Consider the following 15155-nt stretch of genomic DNA (forward strand, 5'->3'; position numbering starts at 1 on the left):
CTAATAGAATGCTTTCAATTAAAGGCAAGTATCAGCAATTGAGTTTAAGGTGCTGCTTCTCCCTCCCCCTACCATCGTCCAACATTACAATCCACATTGCTCCTCCGTTCTCAGTATTCTAATATGTTCATGAAAACCTTATTAAAATCCTAAGAGAAATTACAGGCCACTTAAAGAAAAAACTTTTCTGAAGTGTGATATCAGCTATCAAAAATTTGAAATTAACTCTTAAGCATTTAAACTCCCAGTCCCGACAATTGTATTGATGTGTGTGTGTACGCATGCTTGTGTTTTTCTCCAAGTTGCAAAACTTTCCTTAGATAGAGAAAAATGTTGAGCCCTTCTTGTTGCCCCATGCTCGATATTCAGCTGCTGGGCTATGGCCAAAAGTTCATTGGAGAGATGGAAGACTGTATCAACAAAACTATTAAAACTTTTTAAAAAATGAAGAAATTAAGAGTGGGTTATAGTTGGAAAACGCTGAACACCACTAAAAATGATGGGTAGAGGAGAGGTATTGGTAATAAAACTAAAGAGCACTGAAAAGGTATTTCTGTAAACAGTTTTGAAAATTGATTTTAATGTATACATTCTTTAGTTAATAGTTAAATAATGTCTGTCTACTGTAATTCTATTAAATTTAGAAAAGTCAGAAATACAGTTTTCATCCACCTTGAGCCAACTCTGTAACAAACATGTATGAATTCTATACACTTTCTGAGAAAAAAACAAAAAAAAAATCAAGGAAGATTAAAGCATGCAATGACTACCCAATTACATACCACAATTTTTGTAAAGTTGTGCATACAAACAATTTCAAAAGTTACAAAACCCACATTACTCTTCTGAAAACATTCCACGCATTCACTAATGAGAATGTTTAGCTGATTTGCTCTATAAACAGACAGTGGGGTACACTTGGCTAGGAGTACTGTTGACTACCATATTCAAGTGTGGATGTTCACTCTCAGCTTGTATCCTTTAATACATTTTTTGATGATAAACTTTTGATATTGTCATCTGTACAATTTAAACAATTTCACTGAGAAAATTTATAGTATTCTTGCTGTCAGCATCCTCATTTGTTCCCAGCTTGGGAGTTTAGATTCACAGGTTTTTCTAAAAACTTTACACATTGCTCCACAACCTAATGAAAAACTGCAGAAACCAGTAAGAATTCAGTGCTATTTTCCCCGAAGTGAGAAAGTTGTAATTTAACCCATAGCTGGGGTAATGGCATAATACTGAAGCTTGAGAAAAAGTCTGTGACATCCAAGTGGAGGAATCTTCAAATTATGATGGGATCTGGGAAGATCCATCAAAACAACACCCTACTGCAAAGGTAAAGGTTGAAATCTGGATCACCCTGCCTATGATCACTCCAATAATTTTGGGACTACAGTGAACATAGACAGATTAAGGATGTTTAAATTATAATCCTAGTTGGGCATTGGATTCAATAGGTGCTCCCAAGCCCACTGCTACCACATCCCTAACTCTTCCTGTGATCAAGCAGCACAGAAACTGAGCAAGATAATACAATGAGAGCCACTTTATGTGTTTCCACATTTGCTACTACCCCATTTCTAAATACAGAAATATTTTCAGGTGATTTTAAAAGCACTTGCTTCTTAATGGAACACTAAGGGAATGGCCATTACTCCAAGACATTTGAACCACAATTTCTACAGTGATCAGCTCAAGTCCTACTGAGCATCCACTGATAAACAAGGTGCAGGCATAATAAACATACCATGAAACCAGACCAGACAGGGCTTACCCAAAGGACAAATTTTACTTTTTAAAGTACCTTCAATGTATTCTTTAGCAGCAAGACCACAGAACTACAGACCCATACTGTGATTTATGACATGCTCCCGAAGTTGTTTCAGTGTAAAAAAACCTGTTTAACACCAGAAACATTTTATTATATTTGACTCTGGATATAAATCCCCTCCATGTTACAATTTTCCACATAGGTGACTCCTGTGAATTAACAAGTGTATTCTACGTAACCATGAACATTTGAAGTAAGCTAATATTAACAGAGGTGAAGATGTTTTCTGTTTCATGGCTGCTCTGGGCAAGGTTTACCATTTTGCTACCTTTCTCAGAAGGTTCTCTCTGATCAAGTGTGGAAAGGTGATGCAGTATTTCTGCACATTCAGAAATTTACACTAGAAATGCTTATCACACTAAGGTGTATATGAAGAATGGCAAGTTTACAGGAAGGAACGGACATGATTTAACACCCTCTTAAATCACTGCTGAAAACTGTATTTCAATACTAAGTAGTTTTATGGATCGCTCCTCTGATAAACATTTCTAAATACTACTCCCTTCCCATAAATAAAACAATGCTATCAATTTGCTCAATTTATTTTTAACAAAGTTGATTTAGAAATGTCACTGAATTAAAACATCTGAACATGTAAACATCTGCCATGTTCCTGAAACAGGAATTAATACCTGTGCACATTAGTATTCATGTATTAACACTATCAATTAATAAGGCTTGCCCTTCAGTACAACTAAATCCAGTTTGCTGCTTTAATTGTCCTTGCATTGCAAGTTAATTTACCAAAATTTCAGATGTATACAAGGAGACATTATGGGATAGTCAATAAAGTACCATTGGTTACAGCTGTTACAATTTCTTGGCCTCATGAAAAAAACCCCAAGCCAGTCACATCAAATAATCATGGCTTTTCTTTAACTGATGCTCACCGTTAATGTTAATTATGGTCCTTTAAACACACATATTTTTGTAAAGGCTATATACAGTGTACATGGCTAAGCATGCACTATTCATAGATACCTGCCTGCTTGATACGATGTCATGAAACAGTGCCTGAAAAATGATGCTGCTCAACTGATTTTAATCCATAACTCCAGGAGGAAAGTTGATGGTTTTACAATTGCTACACTTACATAATTTTTTTAAAAAAAATACAAATATACAATACTTCCATTTAAGAACTCAAGATGCAGATTCTACATAGGTTAAGGCAGCAAAAGAAGCACTTCCTGATACGGATGGTCTCATCAATTAAAGCTGTTCTGAAACCGTTATTTCTTCTTTTTTCTATTATTCATCACATTCTTGAAGACTCAGATAAATTTATGGAAGTTTTTAAGAAGAGAAAATAAATCAAATGAGAAAAAAATGCATGGAAGAAAAGTCACACCCTACCACCATAAAAAAGAATAAAACACAATGAGATTCTGAGCATACTGTCCCCTCATCTTCAAACATATCTGCATAATGCATGTAGAAGACTATCAAAAGCAACTTCATTATGTCCCAATTTTTTACTTTTTAAATCCAGAATTAATGCAAGTTTTGCATTCTAATCCACAAAAAAAGTTTATCATTTTTTTTTACTGAATAGTTTTTTCCATAACCCTTGGACACACTTACCCTGAAGTAGTACCTTTAAGTCAAGAGTATGTACTTCCAAGACTCCAGCCGCTCTTCAACATTATTTTTATGGTTAGCACATTCTATTAAGTATTAAAAAGATATGGCAAATTATTTCAACAGAGTTCTTTGATTTACGTATTAAAATCAGGATGGTCGACACTGTATTACAGGTAGAGTGACACTCTAGTTTTAAAGATTAAAAGATAAATCCTTTTTTTCTCCAATGCATATGAGATAGGGCAGAGAGATCTGTTGTAAACAGGGCACTGCTGTAAAGCCAGGTTTTTAAAAATTACTTTCCCCATATGTTGAAAATACACTCTTCAATGCATCTTCCAGTACTGTCATATTTCCTCTTAAATTATGTCACCAACTTATTTTCCTTCAGTTCCTGTTCTTAGAGATGGTTGTGTTCATAGCAGTTTGTTTTTTAAAAAATCTGTTGAAATTTATATAAAATTCTGTACAGGTTCACAAATTATTGCATAAACAGCATAATCTTCACGACAAGTGTTTCTGCAACACACGTCCATTTCAGAAAATTCACGTTTCCCTTCTGGCTTTTTTCTTCTTTTTAATTTGTTTGGGGGACTCCCAGCTCTCTTCAGACTTGGCTAAGTGTTTAAGAAATAAAAAAAAGAATATTTATTACAATTGTTATTGTACACATCTATAAATTCTAATTCCTGTACATTACTCTGATCACAAGAACTCACTAGAATTATGAAATTAACTCAACGTATCCTGATGGTAGTATTATTTTTTCCTTCCAAATCTGTGTATAATTAATTCAAAATAAATGGCGTTTAAACCATTTTTTTTTAAATGGGGACTCTTGCCATATAATAGATTTCCAGCTCTTTAATGTCCCAAAATGACATATCTTGGGCATCATAGCTATATCCAATCACCACAGAGAGCTAAGGGTGGCAAGTTCCACCAGAACAAGGAGCATTCCTGTGGAGGTCCAGGCTTTCATACTTCTGGCATTCTGCAAACTACATAAGACAGAGAATTGTACAGGAGGATATTTTTATAAAGGGAATAGGACTATATTATAATGGAGTGTTTTAGAAGGTGCTTTAATAAAGGGAACGGGAGTGCATGCGTATGTTGCTGAGCAGCTGTACTCTCACTGCATTGTAATTCTGCTCAGATGGTACAATTTTCTACATTGTTTAACATGCCATTTTTAATACTTGTGCTTGTTTCAGATTTCCACTCTGTGCTGACTGTATTCACTTATGTTGTGAAATAAACTTTCAGACTCAGTTGGAAGGCAGACTATAAATATTTCCCTGACACTAGAGGTTACTGTGTCAACAGATCGTGTCTTGCACCAATGGATCATACTGCCCACACTTCCCTAATATCCAGCCAGTACCTTCCCACCCTTAACTTAAACCCATTATTGTGAATCCTATCCTCTGCTGTCAACAAGAGTAGCTCTAAGTGGCAGTCCTTCAAATACTTAAAGCAATCATCATGTCAACTTCATGATGTGTGAAATTTAAGCACACACAAAAATATAGGTAGTTAGTGGTTCTCAAATGTAGAGTTCAGAATTTTATAAAGAATAAAACTGCTGCTTCTGATCAATGTTCAAGACCCAGTGACCAAACTGAAGGCAACTCAGATATTTTATTTTATTTATTTTAGTATATATCTATTCCACCCATTCCCCTTAGGGCTCAGGGCAGAGTACAACATACGATAAAACAATAAAATACAATAAAAACATTCTATAAACAGACAACTCAATAACACTCAGATTACCATGTCATCACATATTGCCCAGCCTAGCCGTCTCACATCATGATATCTCATAGAGATGGCAGTTTTTATTCCATTTCCTAGCACAGATGACAGTGCTGGCTGGGGAGGCTAACCTGATCAAGAATAGACGCCCGCAGCCTCAGCTAAAAGCCTGGCGGAACAGCTCCGTTTTACAGGCCCTACAGAAGGTTAAAAAGCCAGGTAGGGCCTGGATCTCAATAGGGAGCTGATTCCAGCAGGTCGGGGCCAGGACTGAAAAAGCCCTGGCCCTAGTTGAGGCAAGGAAAAGTAGGAAAACATAAGATCCAAGGACAAAAAAAGAAAGCAGAATTAAGCATGGAGAGTACAAAGCAGACTCTAATGGACTTGTAGTAAGCAAACAACTTAAAAGCAAGCAATTTTGTGAAATAGCTTGTCAGAAATAACTGCAATTCATATATGTAAAAATAGGGGAAAATGCAGAAAATAAATCCTCCAAGTAGTCTTCCTCTAGCCTAAGAGGCTCTTCCTTCAACCAAAGAAACACTTAAGTTTGAAGAAGCCTTCAAACTCTAACCAAAAGAGTTGCTCAGTGCAGTGGTAGACTACAGGTAGGATCCACCTCAGTTGCTATATGATGTCTGCAATGACAGGAGAGAAGAAACTGGAATGTATAATGAAAATTACAACAGACTGGAATACTAGCATAGTGGACCTATGTGAGTTACAATTAGAAATGCAAGACAGTGGTGTAGGAATACTGGAACAAGTAAGTATATGAGGCATGAGGTATATAGTGGATGTGATGCTCAGCCTGGGCAGAAGTTAGATAATAAATACAAAACCAGCAGATTCCTTGAATTAAAGGCTTGCTTCCTTTGCCTAAACATCTTGGAAAAGTTAACTAGGCAGAAATTAAACCCTATTACAATAGGAGAGTTCATGAAGAACTGAACTATTCACAGAAAACAAATGTATGTAAAAGATATATTAAGAGAGCAGTTCAGGAAGCCAGGAGAAAACCTCCTTATTAGAAGAAAAGTTCCACAATGGAACAACTTCTGCTCGGTACTAGGCAATGTCCTGTCTTGGATATTTTCAAGAAAACCCAGCAAGGCATCTGTTAGAGAATACCAAACTTTGGAAAGTGGCTAAGTACTTCGCAGCTTGTCTTATTTCTGTTTCTACAAAAAGAACCATTGTAATACAGAGTGTGAATTTCACTGCAGTGCTGCAAGGAATGTTTTAACTCTAAGCCAGTGAAGGTGATGAGATTTTTGTTTGTTTTACATTGGATACAATTGACAGTAACAGTGGCTGATCTCAATTCCAGGGTATTACTTACTCTGTGGCGGAGGCACACTGTTTTGCTTAACGTTAGAAATAGGAACTTCTGTCTCCTGTAGCATCTGTGGCACTTGGGAAGGTATCTTGTCAGATTCATTCTCTGATACAGTTACAGATGGCTCAGTAGAAACAGCAAATGAGGGCATCTCTTCAGGCTAAAATTAGAAATAAGTATCAGAATATTAACTTTTTGGTAGCACATCAGTATGCTTGTAATACAGCATGCTGAAATAAGCAAAATAATATTTGATTAAATATCTGCCCCAGGGACATATATAGCACTGAGAAAATATTTCACAAGAAGTCTCAATTTTTTAACCAATTCTCTCAATGAAGCCTGCAAACAAGCTTTAAGTTGCGGTATAGGGTTAGTTCCTCAGACTAGGATCTGGAAGATTCAGGTTGGAACCCTCACTCTGTAGGGAAGCTTGTTGGATGATCTTGTGCCAGTCACACACTCTTAGCCTAACCTACCTCACAGAGTTGTGAGGATAACAAAGAAAGGGAGTCTATAAGCCACTGAGAAAAAAGGCAAATATAAATGAGGTAAATAGAATAAACACAGAAGAAAAGCCCAGGAAAGTGAATGCAAGCCAGAAAAAAAATTTCTTTATAACTTATGTGGCTTAAGTAGTAACAGGGTCAGGTTTATGAATAAAAGTTTTCAGAAGAAAAATCAAAAACAAATTCCTGCAGTAATGTTTCAGTAGTAGCTGCACTGTATTTCTGGCTATGGTGCAGTTGCACTATAGTTTAGCTAAGGTGGTCTGAAATCTACAGATTGTCCTTGGAGAAGCTAGTGTGTTGATGGACTACAAAAAGGAGAATTCAACTACATAGTTTTTGCTTTCTTAGCTGATTCTATATGTAGTCAAGTTTTGCCCCCAAATTCTTCTAGGCTTAATTATACCTCAGCTTCTTCACTAGTGCTGATGGTCTTCAAAGAGAAAGACATCTCTTCTTGTTGAACTTTTGAGGTATCTTCTGGAAATTCTTCTCCAGCATCTCTATCCAGGTCTTCAGCATCCTATGAATAAATAAATAACACACTGCTGTACTCTTAATCCTACGAGTCAATTCTGTTGTAAGATCTAAACCGTGTTGCAGTTGGAACTTCTTTAAATTACTAGCAATTAGCTATCTAAATGAATGCTTATTCTTATCTTACCTGTACAGGAGAGGTAGCCTCTTCTCCTTGCTTCTTCTTTTTCTTCTTCTTCTTTTTTGATTTGCCACTTGCAGTACTGTGCAGTGCTGGTTCTGTCTTCTCTCTGTCATCATCTGAAACCTAACACACAAAGACACACGCACAAAATCAACTGTGTTTATGATAATGAAAAGCTGTCACGTGTTTATGATAATGAAAAGTTTGTAGTATCAGTCTCCACACAATCACTATGGGTTGGATCCTACAAACTGTGAATAGTAGATCAATTAACAGAACTCTGCCCTTGCTTGCCAACCTCCAGGTAAGGCCCAGAGATCTTCCAGAATTACAATTGATAGAGTACAGAGATTGGTTCCCCTGGAAAAATGGCAGCTTTGGAGAGTGGACTTTATTGCATTATACTCCAGTGGGGTCCCTCCCCTCCCCGCCATTTTCAAGCTCCCCCTCCCAATCCCCCAACCTGGAGTTGGCAATCCCATCTCTGCCCCTTCTCCCTGTGTATTTGATGCACCCTCTTCCATCTGCTTCAGAAGGTCAGGGGATCATCAAAGAACACCTCATGTAAGAGGAGAGGAAATTATCTCTGACAGTTTCTCCTCATGCTGCAACATCCCACAATGTATTTTGCTTTGTTCCCCAATGTTCCCAGACACACAGAAGTAGCTCTTCCCTCCCCTGCCTCCTCAACACACAAACATCTGCAGAGAGGGGGAATCTATTCATGGATCAGAAGACCAACCCCAGTATAAATATTCAAGAAGTCTTTAACCCTATTGCATTTCTGTACATGTATATTTAAATATCAACTAGCAACATATATAGCCAATACCCAGGGGCTTATTTTTGCTTTGGTTAGCAGAAACTGAGTGAAAGAAAGAAGCAACTGCCTAAAAACCAATCTTCATTTTCCTTTGCATAAAAAGAACTATTGCTCTGGAGCAGACCAACACTTCAACTAATTCTAGCTCGGACTGCTTACAAACCAATACCTTTTGAACTTCAGATAATGATTCTTCAAGTTGTGGGGTGGATGGAGCCTTTTCTTCTTCCACCCAGTTTCCCCATTCTTCCACTGGCGCATTCCAATCTGAACTGGGATCAGAGGGAGAAAGCCCATCTGTGAACAGTTAAAACAAAGTTTCAGGTGATCTAACAGAAGATCTATTAGCATACAATCACCATGGAAAACATCTGCTGGCTACAAAACATGCAAAACCAGACCCATAATATTCATTATTAAAAACACAATTTTAAGTCACGCTGTAAACAAAATATTGCCCATCAAGTTTATAATCAGATACAGACTGAATTTTCCGTTTCTTCACCTGGTTTTCTAGAGGCCTTGTTTCCAAATACTTTATCTACACTAGTTTTATCATTATGAAATGATGATCATCCTGAAACTTGCAAAAGAACAATTTGTCTTATGCTTACTCCAATCTGAACATAAAATACATAGGAAAAAGAACAGTCTCAGTAGAGGTAAGGTAAGGAGTCATAAGGAGCATGTTAAAGGATGACATTGGCAGTTTTCTTTTTTCCAAATGGCCTTGCAAATTTAAGACAATGAAATTAGTATTGTCTGGAGTTAATAAAACTGATAAAGGGGTGCTATATATAGAACACCTAAGTTTTAATCCGCCTCATGAGCCAGTTTGGTGTAGTAGTTAAGTGAGCGGACTCTTATCTGGGAGAACTGGGTTTGATTCCCCACTCCTCCACTTGCACCTGCTGGAATAGCCTAGGGTCAGCCATAGCTCTGGCAGAGGTTGTCCTTGAAAGGGCAGCTGCTGTGTGAGTCCTCTCAGCCCCACCCACCTCACAGGGTGTCTGTTGTGGGGGAGGAAGATAAAGGAGATTGTGAGCCATTCTGAGTGGAGGGCGGGATATAAATCCAGTATCTTCTTCAAATGGAGCATTAAATTTTCTAATACACTTGTGCCATACCTTTTTGTATCAAGTTTGCATGTCAAGGTTATTTTTCAAATGCAGGTAAATGCCCTCCTCAACAATTCTACTTGTAAGATAGTCTAAAGATTAACAAGATGGAAGCCTTCCCAACATGCTTAGAAAGGCTATTCCAGAATGTGGGATCACCACAGAAAATGCTCAGGTGTGAGCTGTAACTGGCCCCACCTGTCTGCAGGAGGGAAGACAGAACAGATTTCATTCAGAGAAGTGGAAAATCACACAGGGGTATAACAGGAAAGGTGTGTCCCAGGCCACAATGAGATTTTTAGGTAAAAACCAGCACCCTGAACTGAACGTGGAAACAAATGGGCAACTAATGTAAAGATTTTAATCAGTGATCCATATAAAGCAACTTGCTCCCTGTAATACACAAGCTGCAGCATTTGTATTGAAGCATCCAAACTGTCTGTAAGGGGAGCCCCAGCCTAGAGTCTGCTGCAGCAGTTTAGTCTTAAGAAAACTGTGCCATCGATCAACATGACTAGGCTGGCTGACTACAGAAATAGGGGCCACTTTGCATGGTAGATGGTTGAGGAAAGAGCCACTTCCAGGTCTTCAGATAACATAGAACCAGGTGCCACCAGCATATTTAGGGCTATGGAGCACCTAATCAAAAAGTTTCACCTGGTTATTTAAAAGCAGCTCAGTTACTGTATATCCCATTGAAAACCTCACAAAGCAGATTCAGTCTCACCAATCTCAACCCGCTAGAAAATATACACTACTCAAGCGCTTTGCTCCTAATACCAACTCTCATTTCTATGCACTTCTATAACATTAAGCGATCAACCATGTTGAAGGTTGCTGGCAGATCCAGTAATAATGAGGAAATGAAAAACCCTTAACCACCTGTACAAAGATTGTCCAGAGCGACTAAAGTTCTCCCAGTTGCAAAGACATGTCAGAAAGACTTGATTGCTTTCTTAAATTTTCTACACTTCTAATTTTCTGAAATAAAAAGGAAGGGGATATATATGTGTGTGTGTGTGTGTGTGTGTGTGTGTGTGTGTGTGTGATCTGGTAGACACTCTAGCAAAGTTCCAGTAAGCTTGCTTCCCCAAATTTCAGCACTCTATTTTTCAGGAGCTTTATATCTATGACAGTGTTAAGTATATTACAGCAAAAAGCTACAAAAATCTTAAAGATCGAGAGTTGGATCCAATGCTTCCAACAACTGAGAAAGTGTATAGAAAAATACTTTTCTACTGAACTTCCCCTTCCATCAGTTGCCCCCTGCATCTCCAAAAAGTCACCACTGAGGGGAACGGAACAGAACAGTATGTCATGAGGCACAGAGGACTGCAGCGAAGAAGAGTACAGAAACTACTCTATTTCCAAAAAGCACTGCATAGAATCCAATGGGCCTTTTTGTTGGTAGCTCCACACTGGTGGAATCAACTTCTGGATGAAGTGCGGGCCCTGCAGAGTCTTGATCAATTCTACAGGGCCTGCAAGACCACTCTTTTTAAGATGGCCTTCGCCTAAATATGGAGTTAAGTTAGATCCGCTGTTGATGTTTCCGCCACTAAATTTACTGAAGGTTTGAGATGTAGTACCATAAATCTTAATTTGTAATGGTTTTATTAATGTATTATTTATTGAATTGCATGAATGTTTTGTTGTATATTGATTTACATGTTGTGAGCCACCTTGAGCCTGCTTCGGCGGGGAGGGCGGGATACAAATAAAATGTATTATTATTATGTATTATTATTATTTTGGTGGCATAAACGTTCATGGGCCAGAGTATCTATAGAATCCAAAAGAAGCGGCAGCTTATTTTTTAACATTAAGTGATGCTCAAAGGTAAAACAAGGTACACTGCTTCTTTCAATCTAGGCCTCATTTTATAAAAACAGCAACAAAATCCCAAACGCACCACTCTTGTTTTTCCTTTCCTTTTTGGATATGTACATTTACCCAACACCACAAAACATGGACCACAAAGATTTATGCCACAAGTTTCCAACATTAAAGTGATACAAGTTATTCTTGGATAAAGCGTGTTCATTCCCTTTTTGGTAGTTACATATTCACAGAATGCAACAATTGCAAATATGGGATTGTAACAAATTTTTAACTGTAAGTCAAACAATGTTAGGTAATTTTTTATAAAGGAACATACTTAACCCAGACCACTCATCATCAATATGTGCCTGATTACGGTTTAAATCCCACTGGAAATCTGTAGTGCCAGGCTGAGAAACAGATTCACTGCTGGATCCTAAAGAGAAAAAAACCACACACAGCATTATAGCAACAAGTTCCTTTTTTCCTAACGGTGGACAGCCAAGTCAGCAGAAGGCCCACACTCATCACCTTGTGGACAGCCAAGTCAGCAGAAGGCCCACACTCATCACCTTGTGAAGATTCCACTGTTTAGAAGAATTAAAACTTAAGATCCAGCCCAAGAGATTACATCCAAACCATAAGCAGAGCTCTGTGAACAAAATACAACTTTCTCACCTATCCTATTACACTGCAGCCTGCACACAACTTCCATGCTGTTTCTTTGGCCTTCACAGTGTGAAACAGTATGCTTGGACCACTGGTCTGATCTAGCAGGGTATACTTATGTTCTTATGAGGGGTATTCCCAATTAAGTCAAAACAGAAGGGAGCAGGATTTGAACAAGTTTTACTGTCTTTTTCTGGAACATCAGACTATAAGCAAAAAAGTGAATGAAAGAATGCAATTAATATTCTCAAGATTGACAATTTTATATATTTTTAAGAAGGTCTTTTTTTCCAAATGAAAGCATATTTTTAGCAGAGATGAGCAGATGTTTTCTTAAAGTGCACAATTCAGGCATGATGTCCATATTTGTAGTGCAATTTTTAAGTCATACCTGAAACTGCAGGATTTAATCCCAAAGAAGTGAATGAAGCAGAACTCTGTTCAGGAGTATTAATTCTTCCATCCACTCCAGACCAGGCTGTTGAAAAGATAAAGAGACTTAGACATTTTTGCTGCTGCTGCATACTGATAATTTCACCAGCCAGTACATGTGTCCCCAGATCATGCAACTTCACTTGTACAAGTACTTGTAGAAATTTAAAGGCATGACTAACAATTTATCTCCTTTGTACTTCCCACCCAACTTCACCAGAGTAACATGTCAAAAACCTGGAATTTGTTCTTTAATTCTAAAGAGTCAGAAACACAGAACTACTCCAATGGTGGAATGTGCTGCCAAGTTACAGATGACTTATGGTGACCCTGTAGGGTTTCCAAGGCAAGAGATGGTTTGCCATCGCCTGCCTCCAAGTCACAACCCTAGAAGTCACCCATCCAAAATACTAGCTAGTGCCCACCCTGCTTGGTTTCCAAGATCTGCCAAGATCACTCTCTACCTTCTTCTATAATATTTTTATACCTCCAAACACTCTAGTTAAGTTTGTTCTATGGCCGAATCTGCATTAGTTAAGTATCCGGAAATATGACACATAAATCATGGCATTTTTTATCTTTAAAAATGGCAGAAAAATGCCCAAAAGTGTAGAAAAATAAAATGAAGTTTCCTTTCAAATATGAAGAAAGGAGAGGGATAGAAGAAGAAAGCGAGATGAGGAGATAGGATTTATAGCCCACCCTTCACTTGAAGTCTCAGAGCTGCTTAGAATCTCCTTCCCTTCTTCTCCCCAGAAGACACCCTGTGAAGTGAGTGGGGCTGAGAACTGCTCTTAGAGAACTGCAGTTTCACGAACTATGACTGACCCAAGGTCACCCAGCAGCTGTATGTGGAGCTGTTGGAAATCAAACTCGGTTCTCTAGATTATAGTCCACCACTCTTAATATGGTTTGGCACCAAACTTAACATTGTGTCTACATGAATATGACCAGTGTCAAATAATCACTGCATGAATTGCTAGTTCAAAATTAGGAGCTGGAGTAGTGGCACTCAAACTGGAGTACATGAAATAAGCAGAATCCATTATATTTACAATTTAATTACTCATTAAAGGATCACCCTCAATGCTTTTCATAATCATGCCAAATAATATTCTGTGCGATGTTATGTAAAATTACAAACATGCAGCCACAACTTCCAAGTTCAAGTGCGTCCTTTATCCATAGTGGTTTTAAAAAATACAACACACTTGTTGAAAAGGTCTGAGGAAGTGCACAGCAAGCTATCTGTATCTGAACTTGAACAATAAGGCAATAATTTCTTGAAAAGGGAGGGCAGAATTTCAAACCTGGATTGTGAAAATATGTGTGAAAGGGGGGGGGAAATGCTTTGTGGGCATGTCCAAACTTTCATGTGGATCTCAAGTAGTTCTTTGGATCCTGGCCCTCACGTATAGGGCTGAAGTGTCTCAATTATGACATCAGGAATTTTGTTAGTATGTAGGGTTATCTGCATTGCAGAATATTCTGCAGAGGAGATAAATGATGACAATAAATATTTTAAAAGAGTACCAATACTGATTCCTTCTGATGGGAAAGGCTCTTTTGGAGAAACAAGCACTTACCAATACTAGGGAACAAAGTGCGCTCACCCCAGGTTCTGCCCACCATGGACACTCCCCATTCCTTCCCATTTCCATTATCTGCTGCATCCTTTCCCCAAGCAGACGTCTCATTCTTCTTCTTGCTACCTGCAGATGACACTGAAGTCCATTTTTCTTCACTTGTACCAATCTGAGAAGAGAGCTTTACGGGTTTTTCATTCCAGTTTCCTCCATTCACAGTTGGTCCTTCATTCAACCCTGTAGAAAATGTGTACACAAAAACAGAAGCATTTTGCTTTAATATTTATTTATTTATTTATTACATTCAGCTTACATCCCGCCCTCTCCGCAAGCGGACTCAGGGCGGTTCACAACATTACATTACTACCATTAAAACCAATAAAACATATAAAACATAATTACATATTTAAATTATTTAAAACCATTTCATGGTGCTGTGTTAATACAGTACAATATAGGCGGTTCTGAAAATTCGGTGGTGACCACCAGTACTCTACTTGGTACTCTATATGATGTCCAGTGGCAGCTCTCTCTCAGTTAGATATCGAAGCCCTGTCGAAACAATTCGGTCTTACAGGCCCTGCGGAACGTAGGCAGATCCCGCAGGGCCCTTATGGCCTCCGGGAGAGCGTTCCAGAGTTCTGGCGCTGCCACCGAGAAAGCCTTGGTTCGTGTCATACGCAACCTGGCTTCTTTTGGTCCTGGGATGGACAGTAGATTTTTCGTCCCTGAACGCAGGGCTCTCTGGGGAATATACGGAGAAAGGCAGTCCCGCAGATAGACAGGTCCCTGACCATATATTATCTTTATTGTTTTAAAATATTATTATGTATTCTTCATGGCAGCAGAATAAAACACTATCTAGAATATTTGGTTCTTTTTAAGAAGGGGAAATTTATCAATATTAAGCTTATACTATTTCCATATTACTTCTTTTTTACTCACACAAAAAGACTTTTTTCTGTCCCATTGATTTAGGTTTCTTCTTTTAAGCCAACTATATCTTCACCTCAAT

General features: G+C 38.2%; 1 protein-coding gene across 1 annotated transcript in view; it reads right to left on the reverse strand.

Annotated features, from left to right (window-relative positions):
- Positions 1 to 550: 550 nt before the first annotated feature.
- Positions 551 to 15155, reverse strand: part of MTDH (metadherin) — a 34535-nt gene continuing 19930 nt past the window's right edge. The window contains 8 exon segments of the mRNA XM_060243465.1: positions 551 to 4038; positions 6525 to 6681; positions 7437 to 7553; positions 7695 to 7814; positions 8684 to 8811; positions 11791 to 11889; positions 12514 to 12600; positions 14141 to 14377. Of these exon segments, the coding sequence (XP_060099448.1) occupies positions 3968 to 4038; positions 6525 to 6681; positions 7437 to 7553; positions 7695 to 7814; positions 8684 to 8811; positions 11791 to 11889; positions 12514 to 12600; positions 14141 to 14377 (1016 nt within the window). The 3' untranslated portion in view covers positions 551 to 3967.

The sequence above is a fragment of the Heteronotia binoei genome, chromosome 7 (genome assembly GCF_032191835.1).
Source record: "Heteronotia binoei isolate CCM8104 ecotype False Entrance Well chromosome 7, APGP_CSIRO_Hbin_v1, whole genome shotgun sequence".
NCBI lineage: Eukaryota > Metazoa > Chordata > Lepidosauria > Squamata > Gekkonidae > Heteronotia > Heteronotia binoei.